Source organism: Populus alba, chromosome 12, assembly GCF_005239225.2.
Source record: "Populus alba chromosome 12, ASM523922v2, whole genome shotgun sequence".
In the NCBI taxonomy this organism is placed as follows: Eukaryota; Viridiplantae; Streptophyta; class Magnoliopsida; order Malpighiales; family Salicaceae; genus Populus; species Populus alba.
This window is the reverse complement of record NC_133295.1, coordinates 6,958,193-6,984,361: the sequence shown is the minus strand read 5'-3', so window position 1 is coordinate 6,984,361 and position 26,169 is coordinate 6,958,193. Positions and strand designations below refer to the sequence as shown.

The following is a 26,169-nucleotide window of genomic DNA, read 5'->3' as shown; positions in this document are numbered from 1 at the left end:
TAATTCAAAAGAAATCTAATTTATTTTCAACATCCCTCTTTAAACTTGATTTCATATAACTTCCAGCATATCTCTCATCTTAGCAAAAACATCATGTTTGAGCGGCTTTATGAAAATGTATGTGACTTGGTCTTGGGTCTTCATATACTTGACCTCAACTTCCTTGTTTGTAATATAATCTAGTAGGTAGTGGAATCTTATGTCGATGTGCTTACTTCTGTCATGAAATACTGGATTATTTGTTAATGCAATGGCTAATGAGTTGTCCACATAAATTTCTACAGGCTTCTTTTGTGACATTAACAACTCTTTCAATAATCTTCTTAGTCATATAGAATGACAAACATATGTTGTAGCAGCTACATATTCAACTTCATAAGTTGATAATGTGATTATAGATTGCTTCTTCGAACTTCGTATGAATGTTGTCTTTTATGTAGAAGACAAGATCTATAGTGCTCTTTCTATAATTCATATCTTTAGCTCAATTACTATCATTATAACCTACAAGATCAAAGTTGTTAGAGCAACCATAGAATAAGCCAAAATCTATTATACTTTTGAGATATCAAAGAATTCACTTCGAAGCTTTGAAATGTGTCATAGTTGGTATCTCCATGAACCTTTTCACAAGTCTTACTCCAAAAAGAATATGTGGATGAGTGCAAGTCAAATATCTCCAACCCCAATTAGACTCTTGAATGTTGTTGAGTTTATCTTCTCTCATTCATCATTATTTGACGACTTCATTTTACATTAAACTAGAGTATTTACTTTTGCATAATCTTCTACCTTGAACTTTTTGAGAATCTTTTCTGTGAATTTCTCTTGACTCACAAAGATTCCATGTTCTCCTTCTTTGATATTAATCCATTGGTAATAGGACATAAAAATCAAGTCTTCCATATACAAGTATATAATAAAAGTATCACCACTCTCTATAATATTTACATAGATATCATATTTATAAGGGCATTTTACAAATCCATTATTCAAGAAATAACTATTAATATGACTATACCAAGCTCTTGGGGTCTGCTTCAATCCATACAAGGCTTTGTTTACCTTTAATACCTTGTCTTCATGTCCATTTAGTTCATAACCCGTAGGTTGTTCAATTTAGACCTCTCTTTCAAGAAAGCCGTTTAGAAAGGCTAACTTGACATCCATTTGGAAGATTTTCCGTTTATGTTGGGCAGTTGTTGAAATTATTAATCGAATGGTTTCCAATCTAGTAACTGGAGCAAAAACTTCATCAAATCCAATCCCATGCTTTTGACTATAACCTTTTGCCGCTAATCTTGCCTTATACCTCTCAACTTCTCCTTTAAAATTCTTCTTTTCTTTGTAGATCCACTTAACACTTATTAGCTTATTTCCTTTGGGTTTAAGAACTAATTTCCATGCGCCATTCTTTTCAATTGATGCAATCTTATCATTTATAATAAATCTTCATTTTTCATCCTTTATTGCTTTTTTCTGGGGGGCTTCACCGTCTTTTTTTTTTATTGAAACAATTCAAATACAAAATTACCCTTGAGTTTCAACAAAAACAAGGGTGCATTTAGGGGTGTTTTTGTCGTTTCTATATGATTGCCAGACCTAAGCACTTAGGTCCGACATGACTGCTTACCCTTGGATTTCAACAAAAACAAGGTTGTATGTAGGAGTGTTTTTGTTATTTCTATATGGTTGCCAGACCTAGGAGCGCATGTCTAACCAAACTCAGGCGCCTAGGTTTAGCATGGTTGCTAGGCCCAGACGTTTACCTAGACGCATGGGTCTGCCATTACTAGACCTAAGTGCGGGTTGGGCATGGTTACGAGACTCAGACGCTCGGGTTTGACGTAGTTGATAGACCCAAACGCCTTAGGTATGGCGTTGTCGCTAGGCCCATGTCGCTTGGGTTTGACATACTTGCCAGACCCATTCTTTGAGGTTCATCTCACATCCCCACCTAAATGATTCCAAGTAAACCCCTTGCCTTTTTTTCTTATACTTTAGAGCTAAAAGAAGATAAATTTCTTGCCCAAGGCAGAGAATAGGGTGAAGGAAGTTTCGGGATGTGTTTTTTTCCCCTTATTCTTTTCAGCTCGATAATATAGATATTGGGTTTTTTAGAATAAATATTATATATACCACTAATAATTTTATATCCAAATTAGTTTTTTATATCAATCTTATCATTAAGCTATTCTACAAATTATAGTTGTAACATTAAAACTATCTATATAGTTGTAAAAAATTTTATTTGGTAACTAATTCTTTGATAACTCTTAATTTCTTGATTATCGTCCCTAATTCTTGGATGATTTTTCAATTTAGTCCTAAATTTCATACAACTTGAGCCTAATTGAGGCCTAACCAGGGAGAAAAGATAGGAAGAGAAATGAACAAGATAAATTGCCTTACTGGGTTAGCTCATTGTACTCATGTCATGATCCAAGATTGTGAATTTAATAAGTTAATTCGGGTTGACCAGGATCGATCTAATATGGTGTTGTCTTTTTGTTTCGCTCCCTATCCTTTTGTTTTATGTTATCTTTTGGCGATTAACTATTTCACAATTTCACTTGATTAAGTTAGGCAAATGTTAGAACAATGGTTAACTTAAATTTTTTTGAGAGCCTGATTGAGGTTTTAACAAAATGACTAAGTCATAAATAGATAAACTTAGTTAACAGAGCCACGCTGAACCAACTCCAACACAACTAGAGTTAAAACCTAGACCATGCAAGGGACTACAATACGATGCAAAGCTTGATAAATAAAAAGCACATGAAATGTGTTAATAAGTTAGTGTTTTTTTGCTTCAAATTATATTTTTTTTTTCAAAAATAAAATTGGCATGTGATTAAATAAATATGCTAAATAGCATGACACATTATGTAAGTTTTTTTTTGGCTTTATTTATTATTAATAATTCTTTATTTATTAATTAATACATGTAATAGTTATCACGATGAACAAATTTTAAATGTGCATTTGAGATTTTCTATCATCTTAGCAGACCTAGATATCATGGGCTTGATATATTTGTTACGTTCAAACGCGGATATGATATAATTACTAGATCAAATGCCTAGATCTTGTGCGATTGCTAGGCCCAAACACATGAATCTAGTGTTGTTATTAAATCTAGATGCTCTTGCATGAGTATGATATATTTACTAGATTCAAATAATTTAGAACTATAAAGCCTGTTTGGCATTGTATTTTAAAAACGTTTTTGAAAAAATTTAAATTATTTTCACTTTAAATTAAATCATTTTGATGTGATGATATTAAAAATAATTTTAAAATAATAAAAAAATATTATTAATATACTTTTTTAAATAAAAAATATTTTAAAAATCAATTATAATCATATTTTTAAACGCGATCAGACCAAATCATGTATATTTGGCAATTGCCTAAATGTACAGTAACGTGGGTAAAACCAATGGACGGGGCTGGGTTTCAAAATACTAGTTAATATTGTATTATCACGGACCCTATACCATGTCGTGACAATGATTTTGGGAACACAAACTTCTGAGTGTCCTGAAATTACACGCAATAAATATGTTTCAGATTTTTCTTAATTGTAAATACCTAACCCCTCCGCTCCCTGACCCAACGCCATCAGCAGCCGTCCATCTGTAAATCAATCCCACATGACCTGCCATCAACGATCCACATAAATTCTAATCCACAAACCACGTGCACCCAGCCACTTCTATCCACGTTTATGACTCCAAGCATCATGAGTCACCCTTACGTGTAGCAAAATATACACAAGTGTCCCATAGGAAAGCGACAACCAAAATGACTGTCCACTCACATCTCCCCACGTGTACACATCAAAAATCAAAAAGAGAATCGAAACTATTTATTTTCCTTGATTTTTAACCAATAAAAAAACTTCCTCAGGACGGCAAGAACCGCCGTTGTTCCTTTGTTTGGGTTTCCTCATAAATCGGCGAGGCGATAGATAGAGAGAGAATTGGGTTCCCAACAAAAGCAGCTTTTGCTATAGATATTGCAAATTCGCAGTTATTTCCGCGGTTGATTTTGAGTCCCATCAAATACAGTAATAAAAATTTAATTTCCCAAAATCTTCGCAGTTATGATTCAGAGATTTGTTGACGCCGTCCTAGCTGTTACCAAAGAGTGAGTCCTCTCTCTCTCTCAAATCTTCTTCATTTCTCAAAATATTTTTTTTTCAAGAAGAAAGATGAAAGCTCTGTGGGTTTTGATCATATTGTGATGGAAGCAGCTGCGATCAATCTTAATTAGGGTGGGTGAGTTAGCGGGCATGTAATAATTATGTTTTGATGAGTTATTTGGTGTTTAGAGCAGGTCGGTGAAGACGGTGACGTATGAGTCGTTGAACAATATTGCGAGGTTGATAAATGGAGTGTCTGCGATTTTGTTGACTATTTTGCCTGCAAAGGCTAATGTTCTTGAAGGTCTTCAAGGATGGGAGCTCAGGCCTACTTTTCGTGGGCCTCGATTACCCCGCTGGATGGAGAAGTAAGCATTCACTCTGTTTCTTCAGAATTAATTATCATATTTCTTGATCATTTGATTGAATGACTTGTTGTTTTTAAACATCATATGTGCATAAAACCTGTTGTCCAACCCAGATGTCTCGAGTGTCAATACTCTGTCTTGTTAATCCACACTGATAACCTCTTTTATTTGAGGCCCGTCCTAGCTTTGATGTTTACTGATTGAGGGAGTTCCCTTTTTACCATCTTAGCTGACCCTCCTACTTAGTCCGTGCTTTTAATAAAACCAACTCCTCCACCGTTAATTATATCCATGTGCATTCTTAGTTGATCTCTTCCTCTTCCTCTTACTCTGCTTTTCTTTTCTTTTTCCCCTCTTTCTGATGACGGTAGTGGCGTGTCCTCATTCAACAAATTCATTCATGAGCTACCCATGGATTCTGATACTTCAAGCATGGATTATTCATCAGCGGAGGAAGATGGTGATGGAATGTATCCTCCAACACCATCATCTCAATGCTCACGCATGTCGCGTGCAAGTACTTTCAGCAGGAATCGTGGGCATTCTACCGGGTGGACCATCTTCTTATTTTCATGGATTCTGTTTCCCTTAAGGTTTCTGCTGGGAATTCCTATCCGTTTCTGTCGTTTATTTTACATTAGGAGGTCAACAGCCTCTCCTAGAGGAAGCCACCAGTATTCACCATTACACAGCGTTAAGAGAATTCATTCGTCAAGGGACCATGTCATTAACCGCACCACTGACAGGAGACGGGGAGTCATTGAGGTATTTGCGTGGACTTAACATGTCAGTTAACCTTTATTCTTTCGTTTTCTCTGCCTTTTGTATCCATTAACATGCATGATCTTCAATTTTCCCTGTGATGTGTTAACAGGACCTTCATCTTGCAATCGAGGTTTTCATAGAAGTTATATTTGATTTTTTTCATAAAGCAGCACACTTTCTTCTTTCGCCATCAGAAGTTCTTAAAGCAATCTGTAGATGGTTTCTGTCTTGGACAAGTGGCAACGAAGATATCCATGGTGGTGTTTCAGATACATCTATACCTGCTGCTAAACTTGGAGAGGATGATCCAGCTCCTACAGAGACGAAAACTACTTTGCACAACTCTTTGAACACAGATGCTCGAACCTGCCAGGATGTTATAACTGAGCTTGGGTATTGCAGTGTTTTGCTTACTTTAGTTGCTTGTGTTCCTATTGCTATGCTTTTCATCTTCTTCAAATTTATATCTTCTTTCTGTTAATAGATACCCTTATGAAGCTATTCATGTGATCACTTCAGATGGATATGTTCTACTTCTGGAAAGAATTCCTAGGTATGGTTATTTATTTTCCACATTCTTCTGTTACTTTGTATTTTAAATGCGTGCTGCCTGATCTACAGTCTTACATTGCAGACGTGATTCTCGAAAAGCTGTTTACCTCCAACATGGGATATTGGATTCATCTATGGGGTGAGTTATTTGATCCTAATTCACACAAGGAAAGAGTGGTCTGGTTTATAGATTTTTTTTTTGGAGGGGTGTTGTCAAATTACTTTTCTATTCTATATTTGCTTGGAAAAATTGGAGGTCATACCTAAATCACCACCTTGATTAGTTTGTAATACATACCATGGTGGAAGTGGAAGTAAAAACTATTAGTAAAAACAAAAAACCAAATTGCTTCTTTAAAAAATATTTCAGAACACTATTTATAAGTTGCTATGATTAATAATCATGAAAGAATTTTTACCCTTGATTTTATTCATATTTCATTGCTTTGTGTAATGTATGCTTGAACTGGATAAAATATGTGTTGAGCATCTAAAGAAATAGAGATCTTATGGTACTTTATGATTTTGAGTACATATTGCTGTTCTGCCATTATTCTTCTTTGTACAGGTTGTATCACCTTAAGATTCGCATGCCATATAAATTGACTGCCAGCTTGCCTCTTCTGGTTTAGTATACCACTGGACGTTTATTTGACATATAAATTGAGATAATTCTATGTGTAGGCTCCAAATGAGTACCATGCATTTACAGAATGAAGACGGTCTCAACACAAACAAGTACCCCATATCCAAGCTACATGTAAAACAAATAACCAAAGCTTAAGAAGCCCATCTGTTTATTAATAGACTCCCTCTTGTACCAGTAACATATCCTCTGATGCTTTCAACAAAAAGTATAATTTTCTACAGTCAACTGCATGTAAAATTGTATAACAAAACATTAAATTAGCTTAAGAAATCGAGTGTAAGTTTCCTTGTGCCAATAATCTGCCCCCTGAGCCATAACATACTTCAAACAGGTGAAGGAAGATTCTTTTCCTTAAATACTCTCCTGTTCCATCCTTCTGGAACTCGAAAATTAGCTAGCACCTAGCAATTGTCATATTGTAATTCATTTTCATTCTGATGTCCTGATATGTACGGCATGGTGCAAGCATGTGTTATGTCCCACTTCAAATTTAAATCTATTTGTCTCAGCAGGGATGTCCAAATAGGAATTGATTATTTTCTTTTTGTCTGTCCAGTTTGATATTCTGCTCAGTTATGCATATTTGAGGCATTTTGCTACATGCTTAACAAAGTTGGTTAATCAGATGAAGAGAGTTGGTAGTCATTCATATATATAACTTTTGCTAATACATTGGTGGATGCTTTACTTATCTCCACCTTCCTTGTATACGAAACTTGTGAACTTCATTCATTTAATCAAATTGCTGATTTTTTCTTGGTTGAACAATACCTCTCCCTCTCTCTCTCCCATCTTTATTATCCCCGAACTTTTTTTTGTTCGTTCACTTTCTTATTTTGTTGTGCAGTTGGGTGTCCAATGGGGTTGTTGGAAGTCCAGCTTTCGCAGCATATGATCAAGGTATGTATGTTGTAACTTTTGGCCTGAAACTGTCTGAAGTCACTGTGATACATTACGATTGAAGAAGTGGTTATTTTTTATTTTACAGGATATGATGTTTTCCTTGGGAACTTGCGTGGTTTGGTTTCTAGAGAGCATATTGAAAAGGAAATTTCCTCACAGAAGTATGTTGACTTGATCATTTATTACCTTCATCACAAAATAATGTCTTCTTTTCATTTCTAATTTGGATAAATAAATCTGCAAGATTTGGAAAACTGTGTCATTGAAAATTAAAAGAAAAGGTAGGCAACAATTCCCACTTTCTTGCTTATACCATGTAGTGATGAAAATGGAAAAACTTGAAGCAGGTATTGGCGGTATTCCATCAATGAGCATGGGACAGAGGACATTCCAGCAATGATTGAGAAGATTCACCAGGTTAAAAGTGCTGAATTGAAAATAAGCCAGCCTGATCTTGAGGAAGAAACAAATGATGATCAACATTATAAACTTTGTGCAATCTCCCATAGCTTGGGAGGAGCTGCCATGTTGATGTATGTTATAACAAGCCGGATTGAAGAGAAGTCCCATAGACTATCTCGATTGATTTTGATGTCACCTGCTGGCTTCCATCATGATTCCTCCTTAGTCTTTACAGCTTTTGAGTATATGTTCCTTCCTTTGGCTCCTATTCTGGCATGTTTCGTTCCTGCCTTTTACATACCAACAAGATTCTTCCGCATGTTGCTAAACAAATTGGCTCGGGACTTCCATAACTACCCAGCAGTTGGAGGGCTGGTTCAAACCCTTATGAGTTATGTTGTTGGCGGAGACAGCTCAAATTGGGTGGGCGTAATAGGGTTACCACACTATAACATGAATGACATGCCAGGAGTTTCCTTTTATGTGGCTCACCACCTTGCACAAATGAAACGTGCAAAGAAATTTAGAATGTATGATTATGGAAGTGCATCAGCCAACATGGATGCGTATGGATTTCCAGAACCCTTGGACTTGGGTGAAAATTATGGGTTCATTGATATTCCAGTTGATTTGGTTGCTGGAAAAAAGGACAATGTGATTCGGCCTTCAATGGTAAGAAAGCATTATAAGTTGATGAAGGAAGCCTGTGTGGAAGTATCATATACTGAATTTGAATATGCTCACTTGGATTTCACCTTCTCCCACCATGAAGAGCTGTTAGCCTATGTGATGTCACGTTTGCTGCTTGTTGAACCAGCTCAGAAGCAGCTACGAAATCAGAAATCTTTACGGTTGAAGAGAAAAGGACAAACATAATTTCAGTAGACAGTGAATATTGCGCTTTGCCTGCCCTTTTTTGCAGCATGAGGTGCGTATCTAAAGAAGCTGGTTGTTGTTGTACATGATTTTTACTTGAATAGACATCCTTCAATTCAATGTAATTAGTGGTAGAGCTGCAGTATATATATATATATATGTATGTATACACGTGTCCCGCCATCTTCCCAGCTAGTTTTGGTGGAGGAGAAGCATGGTGCTGCTTTACAGATGCTTTAGTGATGCTGTTTGTAACCTTAAACTCCATAATATAGGTTTTGAAGATTTTTTTCTTCTTATGTTCCATCATTGGATGATCCGATCCATGCAGTGGGCAGCTGCGTTGTTTTATGTTGGCGAAAAACCTTGTTTTAATCTGTTTGATATGTACAAGATGAGGACCTTTCTTGTTTGCTTGTTTTCGTCAGCTTTCTGAAAGAATGTCTTCAGCGCGTTTCGACTCTTGTTGTGATGTTTGATAATAATTATGATGGTGTGTTAATTTTTATTCTTATGTTATTTGAACTAAAGTTTGTCTAGTGCACATAAGTTTATTGCAAGATTTTTAGTTAAATTGATAAAAATAAGAGTAAACAAATAAAAAGAAAAAAAGGAGTTTTGTACTTCTTTTTAATATAAATCAATGACTGCTTAGTTATACTCATCTAAAAATGAACTTTTACTTTCAAAAAATAATATAGTTGGATTGAATAACAATTGTGGTTTAAATATTGAGATTATCCTCCAAGGTATTTGATATTAACATAAATTTCATTGGTTACAACAATTGAAATATATTTGACATCAAAGAAAAAATGGCTTTGTGATTACCTCGGTGAAATTATATATTTCTTAAATAATGAAGAGCTACAATTCATATGTTATTGGCACAAATACACAAATGGCTAATACTCAAGCTTGAAGCTATTATGATAATTTCAACCATTTTTGTTACATTTACTATGTGAGTATAAGATTTTTAATTTAAGATGGTGTTTATGTTCTATAAGATATTTCATGAGTGGAAATTATTTTGCATATAATGTTTTTTTTGTAAATCATTTCAAAGGAAATAAATTTTATGATATTTGATAAATAATAATATGAAATTGTAATAGTAGTAAAAATAATGATAATGTGTTATGGTAATGAAGTGATGACAGTTGTTATTGTAGTTGTGATGTTAAAGGTGGTGATGAGCTGACAAGATAGTGGTAGGGTAGTGGTTATGGCAAAATGATAGTGGTTGTGGCTAACATATGTTGGGGTGGTTCATAGTGGGTTGTAGCAATGATGATATTAATAGTCAAAATAGTTGTATAATATAATGGGTTGATTATTGTCCAGAATTTCATAGACTAGGAATATTTTTTTTTTTATATGAAATGAGTTTATTAGTTGATTGTAAAAATCTATTAAATATAAAATATTTTACATTTACTAGTTTTTTTTTAAAAAAAATATTGTATGTAAAACAAACACATGAAAATGAAAAAAAATATTTTTATGAAACCCTTTTTTAATGTCAAAATTTTGGAGATGGCTCCTTAACTCTTTTTTGTTTTTGGATTACAAGTATCACTACTTAATGCCATGAAACTTATATGACATTTGAAAAAAAAAAATATAAATAGTATTGGCTTAAAAAATAAAGACTAATGCAACTAAAAAAATTAAATATTTACTTTTCCAATAAATAACTATATCATTATAACAGAACACAAAACAATGTTATACATGTGGAGTTATGGCTATCTAACATAGTTTTAAATTAGTTACCTTTTTGCGTCATGCTGCGAATATGATACTGAGTTAATTTCTCATATAAGAAAAGAATGTGTGTTTTTGTGAATGTATTTTTGGGTATAATAAAAAATTTTAACTGAGAATTAAAAAGTTGATGCTTATATTTAATAAAAATAAATTAAAAAATGCATTACTCAATAAATCGTAAAAAGAGTTATTAACACTATCTAAAGACTAAAGCAAAGAGTTGAGAGATAAATGCATATGAAAAATATTTGATTTCATGATATAGGACACTCTTTGAATTTTTTTATTTAATTATATGAAATCAATATAAAAAAATATTTAATGATTTGAAAAAAGCATGAAGGTTTCTCTTTTAATAAAAACTTTTCCCCCTATCAATGCATTCTTTTTTCCTAAATTTTTTTATTAAAAAATATTTTTTAAATAAAAAAACTTATCAGAATCTTAAAAGCAAGTTTTGATTAAAAAAATTAATAAATTGATAAATTTGATGTGAATGCATTAAAAAAATATAAAAAAATAAATTTTAAAAAAATATACAAAACATTGTGATAAATAAAAAGAGTGGTTATTTCATCCATATTTAGAGAATTACTTATATTAGTGTAATATGTAAGTATTTGGAAAGCATTTTTTAGCATTACCATAAAAGATGATATTTTTAAATAATGATATAATGGGATAATTATTTAAGCATCATTTAAATAAATTTATTTTAAAAGAATCTAAGTATAAAATGAAAAAAAAATAATGAAATAAAAAAATTGAAGGGTTAGGCATGCATGGATTGGACAAATGGACTTGCACTCTTATGCCACATAAAAACCCAACCATGCTTGATTTTTATTTATTTTTTCTTTAAAGGTGGATTATAAGTCATCTATCTTATTGTTTTTATAAAGTTGGTGGATGATGAGTTGGCTGTTTGAACAAACTATATTTCATTTGTCTACCATGTTTTTGGGGCTCCAAAAATATATTTGGTTGTTAAAAAATCAAGGTTTAGGTAATTCAAAAACTCAAATTTCAATCACTTTTCACCCAAAATATCCTATGAATCGTTATAACCCCAACAATGACAACAAAACACATTCTAATTGGCTTAAAATCTCAAAAATAAAATAAAATAAAAATATTTCCTGAGCTCTAATTTATTTTTTTCTGATATTATTGAAGGTGGAAACAATCTCCATTAAGTTTCTCACTCAAATTCAATTCAATGAACTATAAAATTGAAATTATTGATGACTAAAATATAAGCACCTGAGAACTTTCTCCCACTTAAAAAATTTCAGGAACCTTCTCTCTCCTCTTTTAAGATTCAAGGACTGAAACGTAAAAAATAAACTTTAGTATATAAACAAAAATAAAATATAAAAATAGAAGGGAGCAAACTTATTAAAATTAAAGAATTAAAGTATAGATTTGCACGTCTCTTGAATAATATATATCGAAAAGGCTATTAATTTTATCAATTTTAGTCTTGGTCTCTATTCTTTTAATTTTATTAACAAAATTACAAATTATATCATGTAAAATTGACCTGCCATTTAACCTTGGAACAATCACCAATACCGTTAATGCATCATAGCATGCAATCCAAAGAAAACAATAATACAAATTGTATGATAAAAACATCATAACTTTTGAGGACCAAATTAAAAAAAATTAAAGATAGACAACCAAATCAAAACAAAAACTTTAATTAAATTCATGAAATAACCATTTATCCAATTGATTATAAGCAAGCCCATCTATTAAGTCAAATCAAGTTTAAGGGGTTCTTTCGTCTTTTCTAACTACCTTGATTTTCCGACTGAAAATGAAATAAAATGCTTAGATTAAATTTTAAAATTATGTTTATATGTTTGATATTATATTTTTATTGTATAATCTTGAATAAAAATAATATATGTTGAATTAAACACGCATTTTATCAATCTCAAAATAAAATGATGAAATATTTCAAAGCTACCATTTATCAATTTAGTAAGAAAAACAAAATATTAACCAAAACGAAATTCACAATTTACCTTTTGCTAATAGAAAAGATTGAAGACAAAAGAAAGCATTGTTTGGAATGAAATATAATTAAATAAAGGATTGCCAATACTAGTTAAAAAATTAATTAATTATAAGGATTAATTAATCTGTTGTGATAAATTGAGGGATCAAGTTATAGTCAAATTAAAATATTATCAAGCCTAATGGGCCACGAGAAAAATTAAGTAAAAGCCCGAATTGAGTTAACCCGACCCGAATGGGGTGACCCGCTTGCAAAGATGAAACTTGAAATGGAAACGAAAAAGAATGGATCGTGATTCCCAAAGCAGAAACAACAGCACTAGTAAGGTAATAGTGAAAGTCAAAATCGATTTCGCTTTCTTCATTTTGTTGTTTTTGCAGTTTCAGGTAAATCAACTAATTAAATCAATACCTTCTTCTTCTTATTCAACTATTACTTCTTTAAATTGTTAGCCCTAAAGAAGTATTGCATTCTTTTAGGGTTTTCTTTCCCCTCCATTATTGATTTCTCTCTCTCTCTCTTCCCCCCTCGATTTTCGCATTCTTAACCGGTGAGAATCTTACAAGCTGCCATTGTGAGATTCTAGGGTTCGAAGTTTAGATTTGTATTTTTCGTGATTTTAGAGCTTGTACACCCAGTAATAAATAAAAGTTTTGTTTTTGAATTTTCGTTTTCCATTCCTCTGTAACCATATCATATTATAGCTGGAACGGTGGCCTTTTATAGCTTGAAGATGATGATGGTGATTTTTTTTTGTGTGTGGTTATCGTACTCTTAATTTTAGAATTATTTGGAAAGAAATAAGACCAGTTATTGTTATTTTATTTCGTATTGTTGCTGAAATATATATATATATATATATAAATTAGTCCTTGTTGCCTTTTCATGTTGCAGTTTATCACTTTACATTTTGATGCTTAGTCGTCGTGTTTTTGCTATTAGCTTTGTGAATTTGATTTTGATTAAAATGCAGAAAATATTTGTGCGAATTTTGGAGGCAATATGGGTTCTGAAACAATTAAAACAGGTCGTTTAGCAAATGGGGAGGCTCAGAAGAGTGTTCACAAAGAAAGGCGTGGTCTTTCCAGTAATGGTATGAATGGCAAACATGAAAACTTGGGTTCTAATCGAGCTGGAACTAGTTCAAGTGGTGAAGGTTATGATTTAATGATGAATACGGGAGATGTAGATGGCAACTTAGACGGTGACATAGAACCTGTTTTTGTATGTGTAAGCTGAACCCATTAATGGCTTAACTTATTGGGCATTTATTAGTGCATGAGATGGTTATTTTAGCTTTAATAACATGTCAACTTGAAATGTAGTAATGTGGTTTGTTTTTTCTTTTGAAGAAAAAGGCTAGACAGGGAGACTTGACATTTCAGGACATTCATGACCACGGAGATTTCTTTGATGAAGACGAAGAAGACGACAGTGACTGGGAGCCTGTGCAAAAGCATGTAGAGCTTATAAAGTGGTTTTGCGTCAACTGCACTATGGTTAATCTTGGCGATGGTGTCGTCTGTGATGTATGTTTCATGTCATCTTTTGGTGGTGTATTATGCATTGCTGACATTTGAATCAATATCTGCTTCAACATATTTATGTGATATGGTATGTGTGTGGATGACTTGCACAATCAATTCTATGCAGTTATGTGGTGAACATAAAGATTCTGGTATTTTGAGGCTGGGGTTCTTTGCATCTCCTTCATCACAAGATGCAGGTTGCAGTGAGGTTGAGTCAGAAATGAAAGGAAAAAACAAAGGTGATTACATGTACCTGTTTTTCATAGCTAACTGTTACTACTACAAATATTTTCTTATCGCCCCCTCATCCCCCCCCCCCCATCATTTTCTTCTTTCAATCATGAACAATGAATAAATTTCATTCGATAACCGACACTGAATATAGTGGTAAGTAGTAGAAACTTGACAAATGATTAAAGTTTTTAGGAAGAAGATAATTTGTTGAAGTTATGTGTTATAATATTCCATATAAACCAATTTGTGTGAGATTATGGCTCTTACTCCTGCTCAAAATGTTGCCATATAAGTTGATCATGTGTACACTGCAAGCCAGCACCTGGTATTTTCCTGGTAGATACTAAGAAAATATGTTTACCTGAACCAACAATGATCATAAAGCATTGACCTCATTGCCTTCTGTTATTGAACTATTTTCTTGGTAGATAAGTAAAGTTACCACATGGGTATAACGTGTTTGAATTTTCAGCCTGTAGATCAAAGTACTTGTAATCATAATCTGATGGAGGGCTTTATTTAATATGCAAAACCATTCATCCTACTCGTTCATTTGTATAGAAGTGATCATAATGTGAAACTTGAATAGCTTGGGTGCAGAGTTAGAAATTCTATCTTACTTTAAAAACTAGAATTTTGTTTTTTCCAAATTCAGTTCCATGAACCATTAAGCCTGTTGATACATGTTTCAATAATTGATCATATTGTATTGTTTTTCCAGTTTTGTGTGCATTCGATTGATCATACGTGCTATATATATATATATATATATATATATATATATATTACCTGTTAGTGGAACTTGTTAGTATATAGGAATAGGATTAGGAATTCTATAAGCTGGTCCAGGTCTCCAAACAGTTATCATATTATTAGGTAACTATAAATGTTGGATGGACTTCTCTCTAGTTTCTGGAGTATGAATGAATGATTTTGAACATCTGTTAAGGCTTGGAGTAAACCGTTGGTCATAATTGACAAGTTGTTGTCTGCTGTTCCTTTGTTTTGTTTTTTTAATCATTTATGCATTTGATTTATCATAATTCTTATTTATTTTCCTGGTTAGTGGTCTTTGTTAGTATTTATGCATATTAACTGCACAGATTGGTCCACATCTCCTAATGTGTAGCAGCTAATTAACTATACATATTGGACAGACTCCTCTATAGTTTCAGGGGATCTAAAGAAACATAAAATATCTGTTAACTTTTGAATGATGTCCTTAATGATGAAAACATCAAGTGGTTCATTAAGTTTCAATTTGGTGACTTTATCCTCACCTTTAAAGGTTCTCCATTTAATAGCCTAATATATCAACTTTTATGCGAGGGGTTTATTGTCTGGTGTTAATCTGTGACTACTACCATAATGTTTACCCTTATCAATGCAGAGATGCACTCACAACTTTCAGCCTCCAACAGTTCTACAGCAATTGGTTTTGATCAGAGGATGTTGCTACACTCAGAGGTATGGTGCCTTTATTCTTTTCCTCTTCACTTCCTAGTTGTATAGGAAAGGGGGTTGTTAGGGGGTAGTTTCCAAGTGATACCCTTGCCAATATTTTTTATCATCAACTCCATTGTGTTTGCCATATTATCACTTCTGTAATTGATTTAGTTATTCCACTCCATGTTTTTCCCTCTCTTGATTATAGCGTGTCCCAAAATGGTTTGTTTGTTCTGGCTCTTGAAGGTATAATTACATGGGAACTTTAAAAAATGGTGCCATTTGAGTAGTTGAAAGGACTGGAGCAAAGGTATGCTTTTCTGAAGTGATGTAAGAAAACTTTGGATTAATTCCTCACAAACATTTTGTGGTGAGCTAGGTTTGGAGAAGTAGGGATTTTAGGTGGGAATTAGGGTTAGGGGTTTTTGCATGTGGAATTGGGATTGGTTAAGGATGTGTAGTTTTAGGAGGATTTGTTATGGTTACTATTCCTATGAATAGTAACCCTATTGTAGCAAGAAAGAAATGGAAGAAAGGAAGAAGAAAAGAGTGCTTTTAGGAAAGAGGAGGGGAAAATCGAACACAAGGCTGCAGTTGTAAACTAAACAAAAGTGCCCATAGCTCCATCATTTGAAGTCCTATGATTACATAGAATAAGGTGCTCCTTTTATAGGCACCAACATCACTAGTAGTCCTAAACTAAGAAGGAAATATAAAAGCAAATAAGGAAAGGAAACCAAAGCAAATAGAAAGCACCTGAATAATAATTTTTAGTTCCTAAATAAGCTTAATAATAGAGCTCCTAAATAAGCTTAGATTAATAATAGAGCTCCTAAATAAGCTTAGATTTCTAAATAAGACAAATTCTTAAGTAGACTAGTTTTACAGAAAACATCAAAATATTCAAAAACGGTTCAATAACTAGATCTTTAAAATTCTTTATTGATGGCATCGTAAAGTAAAGGAGTTTGTATGCATTTAGACCTATGCGAACACAAAATTATTTGCATACACAGTTTTTGGGATGAAATACCATGTATACTTGCTTCTGCTCCTTCCACCAATACTCAATGCTCTTATTACTGGTGATGATTAAAACTGCATTTTCAATTTGATTCCATTGGCAAGAGTAAACTTGGGAAAAAGAATTGCCATCCTTGTCTGCAATTGCAAGCATTTAGGCGTGATTTAAGGCATGGATTTGTGGATTACTTTGAAACATATATTGGCTAATAGGACACTTCAGCAAGATGTAAATGGTAGAGACATGGAAATTGTTTCTCACTGAGGGAGTGATGGAAATCTAGTGATTTCTGGTTGGATTGCTGCCCTTGCCAAAGCTTGTGACATTGTGAACCAGCTGTATAACATCAAAAATAATTTATGTAGTGGCAATAGTATCTAATTTCACAGTTTAAAACATAGATTTTGAATTTGACTTTGATGCATTGTAATTTGTCATGGATGGTCATATGTCATTTACCTGTCTGTGATATTGCAAGGGAAGTTGATGGGAATTTCTTTTCTTCCTGATCACTTAATTTAGTTAATTATTCTTGGTGATCGCTATGTCCAAGCAGGTTCAAATGAAGTCACATCCCCACCCAGAACGATCTGATCGCCTTCGAGCTATTGCTGCTAGCCTTGCAACTGCTGGTACATATGTTTTTCCCTCTTATAAATAGTCTTGATAATAAAACTAAAATAAGCTAAATTCCTATTTTAACTGCTAGATAATGAGTACTAGAATTCCTAAATAATTCTAAATAATCATACACAATAAAAGTCCCAAGTAATGAAATATTAGTTCCTGTTTGTCTTCCTTTGTTCCATACAATCACTGAACTTTTATTGTATAATCGACGGATTGTCTAATAGTTTTGGCATTCCCTTTATTATCTATTAGCAACTTGACAACAATCACTAATTTATGCAGGGTTATTTCCTGGAAGATGCTACCCAATTTCTGCAAGAGAGATTACCCGAGAAGAACTTCAAATGGTGAGTGATAAGCATTATCGAGTGCTAATGATATCCATGCATTTGTCTAATAGGTTTATTGTCTGAAATGTGTTGGGTAATCATGAAAACAATGATAATGTCTTTGATGAGGTCATTTGATATTCTAGGTGCATTCGTTGGAACACATTCAAGATGTAGAACTCACAAGCCATATTTTCTCCAGGTATGTCTGTGCTGTACAGGTGCATGTGTTTCTGCTCTCTTGTTTGCCCTTGCAATGCTGTCCTAATTTCTCAATGTTGGGGTCTACTGTAATGCTGTAAAGACATCGCTGATTGGATGTGTGCAAGGAATTGTAAGCTATGGGGGTGTCAAATTCTGGTTTTTTGATGGGGGTTTAAATGGCCTTTTACATGGTTTATTTGGAGGGTAATTTGATCTTTAAGGAGTTGAGATGTCTCAATCATTTGTATAAATTTAGCTTTTGAAGATTTCATACCTGTCCTGGGCCTATAATTTTGTTCAGGCTTGTTTGCTCTTTGGTTTATGGATTATTTCTGATTTTTCCCTTAAAAGGTTTGAGCTTTTTTGATATTTTGTTTTCGTTTCCCTTTCTTTTCTTCTTCCTTTTCTTTTTTCTGCTTCCCCTCTCTTGCCTAAGTTTTCTGTCTAAATGTCATAAGAACGGTGTTTTTGTTTAATTTACCCTCTTGGGTCACACTTTCACATTCCTTGATTGGTATGTTGTTAAAGGCACCATTTTCTTTGAACTTGTTGGTTCTATGATGAGACTGGTTATATGATTAATTGGTTGGTTTGTTGGCAGTTATTTCACTCCTGACACGTATGCTAATGAGCATTCAGCATGTGCTGCTAGGCTTGCGGCAGGATTGTGTGCTGATCTTGCTTCAACAATTTTCTCAGGACGGGTGAAAAATGGTTTTGCTATGGTATCTCTGATTGCATGTTATGTAATTTTGTTGGTATTGTCAAGGGGTGGAGGAACTGTCTATATTATGTTCTTAATGATATTTAATATCAATTAGGTTCGGCCTCCTGGTCATCATGCTGGTGTAAGAGAGGCAATGGGATTTTGTCTTCATAATAATGCCGCAGTTGCTGCATTAGCTGCTCAGGCTGCTGGTGCCAAGAAGGTGCTTATAGTTGACTGGGTAATGTCCTTGTTGACTGCACTTGATACTTTTTTTTTTGCTGACAGCTTTTGATGCTTTTTGTTGCCAGTCTTTGTTCTTTGCTTTTGACCAGTAAGCTGATTTTTTTTTTTTTTTTTATACTTCTACTATGATTCTTGCAGGATGTCCATCATGGAAATGGCACACAAGAAATATTTGATCAGAACAAATCGGTGAGCTGTACAATATGTTTTGTAATCTAAATAATACTAAAGGAGATCAAATATGTTCCTTTTCCTGAAACTGAGTAAAAATTTCTATACCCATCCTAATGAATGAGCTACACACTATATAGTGTTAGAAGTTGATTTGCAATTCGTTTTCCTGTTGTCTTTTTATCAACCCCATCAATTTGTTTTTGAAATGGAGTAAAATGAGGTAATTCTAGTGCCTAGAAGTGTACTTTTGGCAATGTTTTAGAATTATGCAATGGAAACACCTATTATAGAGAATTTTGAAGCATTAAAGAGATTTCCTTCAGTAATGCAGAGCAGCAGTCTGTTATAAAGCACAATTTAAGCATTCTAAACATGCTCTGGTTATCTTCTCTCCTTTGCTGCATTTAATGGTTTTTTTTTCTCCTTTTGTTTGTGTGTTAAGTGCTTTTGCTGATTGACTTGCATATATCTATAGGTTTTATACATATCTTTGCATAGACATGAGGGGGGAAAGTTCTATCCTGGCACTGGCTCTGCTAATGAGGTATTTGACTCATCACACCATTTGCTTTACTTGTTAAAAGGAGGATTAAGGCTCCCCATTTAACTAAAAGGAATCTATAGAGGAACACATAAACCATTCTCTTACTACCTCTGTATATCCAAGAATTGAAATTTGCCTGTCTTTTTCCCTGCTGTACCCTACTACGAGTTCATTTGAAGGGAATGGCACTATGATCCAAGAAACTGAATTCATTGTGCTGGACATATTCACTGATTGAATGTGTAGGGCAATGCAACTTTGTTTATCGAGCTTTTCAATGAAAAGTTTTCATGAACTGATAATGGAGAAGTGCATTTATTGAAATATTTCATATTTCATCTCCAATGACTTAAAGAGTATCCCTTGCTACTGGATATTGTTATTCAGTTATTTTATTAGTACTATTGCTTTTATTATCACTGTGATTTGGTTTCTTCTTCTTTTTTTTTGTTTGTCTTTGTTTTTAATTCTGTTTTTGAGAATGGTTGTTCTTATTGTAGTTAGACCTATCCTTAGTTGAGAGTTCAATAATCCATTTCCTAAAATGATAGCTCTGTCGATGATGTGTTATAATTCCTGAGGATGTTTAGCCATTAAGATAGAGAGGGAAGATATATAAACATTTGATAAAAAAATGAAAAGGAAATATCTAAGATTGACTGAAAAAAAATGTAATGAAAAGAGAAGGGAAAAAATTTATGCAAAGTAATATTAGAACATCCTAATGTGCAAGCTCGGTGTATATGCAAAGCTGCATCTAAAATTGGGACACTTTTAGGATGATACATTTTTTCTTACTAGTATTTTTCTCTTCTGGTTAATTTGGTTTTACATGCTGTGTAATTATCATTGACCTATATATCTTCATATATATGCTCTATTAATTTTTAGCATCTTACTTCGAGTGTGGTAAATGTTCATGGATGTTTTTGCAGGTTGGTAGAAATGGTGCAGAAGGATCCTGTGTAAATATTCCCTGGAGTCGTGGTGGAGTTGGTGATAATGATTATATTTTTGCTTTTCAAAACCTTGTGCTACCTATAGGTTGATCTCTTCTGTTGTTATTTCAGAAATGTGAATTAAATTTACAAGGGATTGTCTGCAGTCTGTGCTTTGGCAATTTTGTATATAGTTCTAGTTTTTCCTTGGAGGAACCAGGTTTGGGAAAGACTGCTTGTTTTGTAAAATATTAATGGATTTTGCATGCTAAATGTTGAAATCTGCTTCTATGTGGAAGTGGGTTGTTTTGCTTGTGCTATTTTTTATTTTAAAAATATTTAGAAGAGCATCAATTGTCTGGCTATAATCAGTGCTCTATTATGTAATTTGGCCTTTGGGTGATGAAGATATAGTATGGACTGCTGGTCTGGCATAAAGTAGCTAGATTGGCAAGGAAAACTTGAGGTCGTAAACGTTTCTTCTAAAACCATGTGCTATTGTGCTGTCTGTGTATTAATTTCTAGTGTCGTGTTGGTTCACCATAAGCATGCTTAGGTGCAGGATGCTCTTTGCTGAGGTGATTTTGTAATGCTTACTAATATTTCTTGTTGCCTGTGTAAGAAACTACAGTTAAGTATTTGTTATGCGTTTGTGAACGAAGCTTTGTTATATCTTTCCATGGAATGTTTACCATCTTGTCTTTGTTCCAGTGTTTTGTATGGTTTGCAGTCATTTTGTTTCTCATAACAAGTGCCATGTCTTTCATGCCTAAAACATTCAATGATGCTTGAACAACATGATTGCAGCCACTGAGTTTGCTCCAGATTTCACCATCATATCAGCTGGATTTGATGCTGCAAGGGGGGATCCTCTGGGATGCTGTGATGTAAGGATTTTGCTTTTGGACTGAACTGTTTGCAATTGTTTCCTGTCTTCTCATTTCACAAGATATACTATTTCTACTGAGCTATTTGGTAATTTTCATCGTGTTGTAAAATAGTCTAATGATGCATTAATTGCTTGCAAAGAACTGAAGGAGCTCTGTCCATAAAAAAAAGTATCGACTTTATTGCCATTTTTTCTTTTGATGTTCCATGAATACCATATCTACTTCTATGGTTCTTTTATTCTTGATGGTTCGTCACATTGACACAGCAATGATGTTTTTGTAGGTAACTCCTGCTGGCTATTCACGAATGACAGATATGCTGTATACTCTTACTGGTGGAAAGTTGCTTGTTATTCTAGAGGGCGGGTTTGTCTACTAGTTGACTCTTTAACTTTATTATAATTATCTCATGTCAACTGAGTTCACATGAAAATAATTTCATCTGTTGCAGATACAATCTACGTTCAATATCATCTTCTGCCACCTCAGTGATCAAGGTGAATATTCAAGTACCTGAAATCATATAAACTCGTCATAGATAAAAACATTTAAATTTGGATGGCAGACCTATATATGAATCGAAATTTACTTTCCATAACTCTGCATGCACCATGAAGAAGTTACATGATTGAAAATGTTAAAAAAGATATAGGGGTGGCGATACCATGGCAGCCAAGTCCAAGTGGTACCTGCTAAGCTCCAAAAATCATCTGACTCTAGGGTCTCCAAACTGACCTTTGTTGTCTAAAATCTAATTACTTCACTGACTGGGCGTTTGTTGAGAAGGTATTGCTGGGTGAAGGTCCTGGATCTGAATTGGGAAACATTGCACCTTCAAGAGCTGGTCTTCAAACTGTTCTGGAAGTCATGAAGATTCAAATGAACTTCTGGCCATCTCTTGGATCAAGCTATGCAAAATTGCAATCCCAATGGGGAGCATACTGCAATACAAGTGAGAAATTCCTGCGTGCTATCTTTCAGTTTATTCGATTTTTGATGGTTCAGATCTACAATGCCCTTCTCTCTACTTTGTAGTCAAATTTTGACTCGGAAAGATGTTTAGAGATTTTCCGTTTGTGTTTTCACTACTCTAAATACCTGCAGGAAAACAAATAAAAAAGCGGCAGAGGACCGAACCACCCATATGGTGGAAATGGGGAAGAAAGAGGCTGTTGTATCATATCCTTGTTAGGCGTCTTCATGTAAAATCAAAGGGGAAACCTTCTCTTCATTCATCGTAGTGGTAGTCTGAAATTTTGTATATCAGTAACTTCTAGTTCTGTACGACTGCTACACCTTAGTGGTAGTGATTTGTGCTTGCTGCGTTGCTCTAAAGCCTCTGAAAAGTGAGTTTCGTTTCCGCGCCTTTTGGCCCCCTTCTGTTTTTTGAACAAATTGCTGTCCCTTCATTTGTTTCTCTTTTTGTTGATAAATGATCAAAATGTGCTGAAGCCCCCAGTTTTTTTTAAAATAAAAAATTTTCAAAATCCGGCGGGTATGAAAATGAAAATTAATTGAAAAAAGATAAAACAATACAACTAATGAACGTGTTATAGTGTTTAGTGGCCCGTTAATTTAAGTACAAAATATTATGTTAAACGGAGATCGTTGGAAATTACTTAAGAAATGCCTTGTTTCTCTCTTGTTGAAGTTGGACAACCAGTCAATTGTGCTTCGAAATGTATTTGTACTGTCTCGGTTTTTCAGATGGAGTTCTCATTGTTTTGTAATTTTTTTAGAGGCAGAAGGGAGATATTTGACAGAAGAAATACAAAGTATCAGAGCAGTCATCACTGATCTTGTTGAGATGTTTGATAAATTAAGCAGTTATGATTAGCATAGAATACAAAATTTCAATGATAAAAAATGCAGAGTACCTGATACCTTACATCTTGTTGATCATGTTCTTGATGAATGAATCTTCATTTTCAGTACCCAGCTAGGAAAAATAAAGTCCTCTTAGCAACACCCCTCCTTTCAAAATCCTTATTGATGCATTGTTTTTGGTGGTGCCGTTGGGTAAGCAACAGGAACTACGTAGGGAGGGTGGGGATGGTGTCCAGGTGGGGGAAGCATGACCGGAGTTCCAACAACCGATGCCATGTGACCTGGAGGAGGGGCAACTGGGTGTCCAAGCGGCGGGCCATACATGGCTAAACCAGGCATATGGGCTTGTGTCCTATGCTTCACTGGCGGTCCCATAGCAGGAGCGGGACCAGCAGGGCTTGTGTTCACTTGTTGACCAGTAATTGGTGCTTGATGAGAAGACACATCTCCATTGTTCAAACTTGTAATATCATGGATGCTAGACCTCCTCCTATCTCTGTTCATTGAGTTCAATCGGATGAAGTATTTTTGAGCATGGCTTGCCACTTGCGTTGGTGTTCTTGATATGACAAAGTTTCTTGATATGCTTCTCCAATCTCCTTTGCCGAACTTGTCAAGACCAAGTAGAAATAACCTGAAGGGAAAAGAAATGACAAGAGAGAGAGAAAGAGAGAGAGAGAGAGAGATAGATTAGGCCAGTGCCGAACTAATTATTCAAAAAAAAAAAAAAAAAAACCTTGTACAAAATTAACATGTGGTTTGCGAAGAAACACAAGATTCTAGTTCCACTTAAAGTTTGCAACCAGCCAATGAACTGCTACACCAAAAGCAGTCACTGTCTGCTACATTAAACTAATCAACTTTGTTCGTTTATACTGGTAATTACCATAACATGAAGGAGAGTTTAAATATAATCCGAAGAGAAAGTAGATAGACATGGACTTACCTATGCTCTTCTTCTGTCCACGGAATACCTTTCTTTCTTTCTTGTTCTGATCTTGATGCTCCTTTGCCTCCATGTCCGGATGACTCATGACCTAACCCCACAAACCCACTTCCAAAACCACAATTCAATTTCTTAACGGTAGTCATCGTCCCAGAAAGTCCATGAAGATCCTTAGTTGAAGATGCGGCTTCCTCTCCTTCATAATTTGGTATTGGTACGTTTCCTGCCTCTATAGCACAAACATCTTCTACTAGTATTTTGTAGTGTAGTTTCAACTCTTCAAGACTTTTGCTAGGCACCATTGAAGCAATCTTTTCCCATTGCTCATTTGAATCCTCATCAATCCAATGCATCGCTATTGCATTCTCAAAAGTTTTCTCTTCATCTCTTGTCCATGTAACTACACTTGCCATAGCGTGTATGCTCCACAATTCTTTTAGGTCAATATATGGTATGATATGGTGATAAAAAGTATGTCAATGGATGCATTACGATCCCTCCCCCCTCTAGTTATGGGGTTCTGCTGGGAAAAGAAAGGGTGCGTAGGATAAGGAGGAGAAACATTGGTGTGTAGGATAATTGGTGGGGTGTCCAACTATCAATTTGATGAGGACTCCTTTGTATACATTGCAAGGGCAAGTTTGTCATATTTATATCATATTTGGAGAAGTATACAGAAAAATCTCCCCCTGGGGTCATCACGCTTCGCTTTTTTCCTTGCAAAGTGCCACATTCTCCATCATGGAAGAGTTCGAATTGAGAGGGAGAGGTCCCTAAGAGATTCCAAGTCTCCCATTTCATGTAATTTTGGCCACACTCTTAAAACTATGATTCCGACCCACGCTCCATTATGATTTGCCATCGAGTCCATGGCCTTGCTAACTCTTAAGAGTTGATCTTTTTGTCAAGTGAATAGTGACCGATTGTGAAAATGTAATTTCTTATTAATCTTTTTACTTGAGCTGGTTTTAGGGTATCAATTGATTTGTCAAATAACAGTAAAGTCTATAAGCTACCATGTTGTTGCATTTTAATTTTAAGGTAGATTTGTTCTTGAGATGGAAAAATTATTGCACAAATTCTTTTTTTTTTCTTTGTTGTGTTTTGTTTTTTAAACAATAGCTGATGAAAGTATTTAAAAAAGAAAAAGAGAAAAAGCTCAGGCCTTTTAAATTTGCACTTGTTATTACTTAATCAATCATCTATGTAAGTATTAACTTGAGATTCAATACATCCTCGTGCTGTTCAACTACAACCCCCTATTTTTTCCTTGCTATGTGTTCTTTTAGTTTCTTGTAAATTAGGTCAGTGTAAGCTTGGGACAAGATAATCTTATGTTTTTGTAGAAATATTTCTTTCAATATTTCCTTCCAATATGTTACCTCAAAAGGTATCTTTCAATCACCAACCTCTCCATCAATGATATAACAACCATCAACTTATTGTTCTCCACTTATCACGAGGTAACTCTTTATTATCTCTCCACTCTTTACTATCTCTCCACTCTTTACGAGGTAAGCTCATGTGACTAGAGCATATAAATACCTCGAGTCAATAGGTAAGTGAATATAAGCAATGACACAACTCATAAATAAGTCCATACAACAGGACTCCATACATAAAATAGATCATCTTGCTCACCTATTACACTACTCATCTTCTCCATTATTTTCATGCTTAACATACTTCTTGATGCGAACCTCGTGATCACGTGGTCACACAACCCACAATCAAGATTGAGATATGATCCCAGAAAGCTAAAAGAGGTCTGATAAAAGTGTGACACAATGGAAATCTACCCCAAGGCATCAACACTATTGGAATGAGTAGAATGACGCCACGAAGCCAGTTAATCTTCGATAAGTCATATTCAGTTCGTTCAAGAATTGAAGAATGCAAGAATCACTCTCACACGTTAAAACTGAAAAATTCAGAATAATATTCATCAAAGCTGCCAAAATTTTGGCTTACATGAGTTTAAATAGTTCCTGAAGAATTAATCCTAATGGACCCCTTATATGGACTTATATGAGGTCCACTC

The 26,169-nt window shown here is 34.3% G+C and overlaps 3 protein-coding genes across 12 annotated transcripts; 2 read left to right on the top strand and 1 right to left on the bottom strand.

Annotated features, from left to right (window-relative positions):
• The first annotated feature begins 3,897 nt into the window (after window positions 1-3,897).
• LOC118049058 (uncharacterized) lies at window positions 3,898-9,075 on the top strand. Of its 3 annotated transcripts, none has more exons than XM_035058931.2 (9): window positions 3,898-4,152; window positions 4,342-4,515; window positions 4,887-5,280; window positions 5,390-5,673; window positions 5,765-5,833; window positions 5,915-5,971; window positions 7,329-7,381; window positions 7,470-7,545; window positions 7,732-9,075. In XM_035058931.2, the coding sequence occupies exons 1-9, from the start codon at window positions 4,109-4,111 to the stop codon at window positions 8,660-8,662; spliced, it is 2,082 nt and encodes a 693-aa protein (XP_034914822.1). In that variant the 5' UTR covers window positions 3,898-4,108; the 3' UTR covers window positions 8,663-9,075. The 3 variants fall into 3 exon arrangements, with proteins under 3 accessions (XP_034914822.1, XP_034914821.1, XP_034914824.1); XM_035058930.2 differs by having other exon boundaries at window positions 7,729-9,075; XM_035058933.2 differs by having other exon boundaries at window positions 4,337-4,515; window positions 7,729-9,075.
• A 3,583-nt stretch (window positions 9,076-12,658) lies between these two features.
• On the top strand, window positions 12,659-22,715 carry LOC118049056 (histone deacetylase 15). Of its 8 annotated transcripts, none has more exons than XM_035058928.2 (18): window positions 12,659-12,787; window positions 13,435-13,685; window positions 13,820-13,990; window positions 14,115-14,229; window positions 15,615-15,691; window positions 17,251-17,326; window positions 17,607-17,671; window positions 17,800-17,855; window positions 18,459-18,582; window positions 18,679-18,804; window positions 18,948-18,998; window positions 19,459-19,527; window positions 20,463-20,571; window positions 21,273-21,352; window positions 21,639-21,721; window positions 21,807-21,852; window positions 22,142-22,307; window positions 22,460-22,715. In XM_035058928.2, exons 2-18 carry the CDS (start codon window positions 13,464-13,466, stop codon window positions 22,594-22,596), a joined length of 1,773 nt encoding a protein of 590 aa, XP_034914819.1. In that variant the 5' UTR covers window positions 12,659-12,787; window positions 13,435-13,463; the 3' UTR covers window positions 22,597-22,715. The 8 variants fall into 8 exon arrangements, with proteins under 8 accessions (XP_034914819.1, XP_034914815.1, XP_034914818.1 ...); XM_035058924.2 differs by having other exon boundaries at window positions 13,814-13,990; XM_035058927.2 differs by having other exon boundaries at window positions 13,435-13,691.
• Window positions 22,716-23,163: 448 nt separating this feature from the next.
• LOC118049057 (transcription factor MYBS1) lies at window positions 23,164-24,819 on the bottom strand. Its single transcript, XM_035058929.2, has 2 exons — window positions 24,129-24,819; window positions 23,164-23,816 (listed from the first exon to the last, which is right to left on the bottom strand). The coding sequence occupies exons 1-2, from the start codon at window positions 24,539-24,541 to the stop codon at window positions 23,342-23,344; spliced, it is 888 nt and encodes a 295-aa protein (XP_034914820.1). The 5' UTR covers window positions 24,542-24,819; the 3' UTR covers window positions 23,164-23,341.
• Between the last annotated feature and the right edge of the window lie 1,350 nt (window positions 24,820-26,169).

What these genes read in the sequence shown, in the direction of transcription:
- LOC118049058 (XM_035058930.2), top strand. Translation starts at nt 4,109, where the DNA reads ATGATTCAGAGATTTGTTGACGCCGTCCTAGCTGTTACCAAAGA. An exon ending in TTTCGCAGCATATGATCAAG is followed by an intron (nt 7,382 to 7,469) that starts GTATGTATGTTG and finishes TTTATTTTACAG; the next exon opens with GATATGATGTTTTCCTTGGG. An exon ending in AAGGAAATTTCCTCACAGAA is followed by an intron (nt 7,546 to 7,728) that starts GTATGTTGACTT and finishes AAAAACTTGAAG; the next exon opens with CAGGTATTGGCGGTATTCCA.
- LOC118049057 (XM_035058929.2), bottom strand. Translation starts at nt 24,541, where the DNA reads ATGGCAAGTGTAGTTACATGGACAAGAGATGAAGAGAAAACTTTTGAG. An exon ending in TGGACAGAAGAAGAGCATAG is followed by an intron (nt 23,817 to 24,128) that starts GTAAGTCCATGT and finishes TTTTCCCTTCAG; the next exon opens with GTTATTTCTACTTGGTCTTG.
- LOC118049056 (XM_035058919.2), top strand. Translation starts at nt 13,464, where the DNA reads ATGGGTTCTGAAACAATTAAAACAGGTCGTTTAGCAAATGGGGAGGCT. An exon ending in GCGATGGTGTCGTCTGTGAT is followed by an intron (nt 13,991 to 14,114) that starts GTATGTTTCATG and finishes AATTCTATGCAG; the next exon opens with TTATGTGGTGAACATAAAGA. An exon ending in ACAAGCCATATTTTCTCCAG is followed by an intron (nt 17,856 to 18,458) that starts GTATGTCTGTGC and finishes GTTTGTTGGCAG; the next exon opens with TTATTTCACTCCTGACACGT.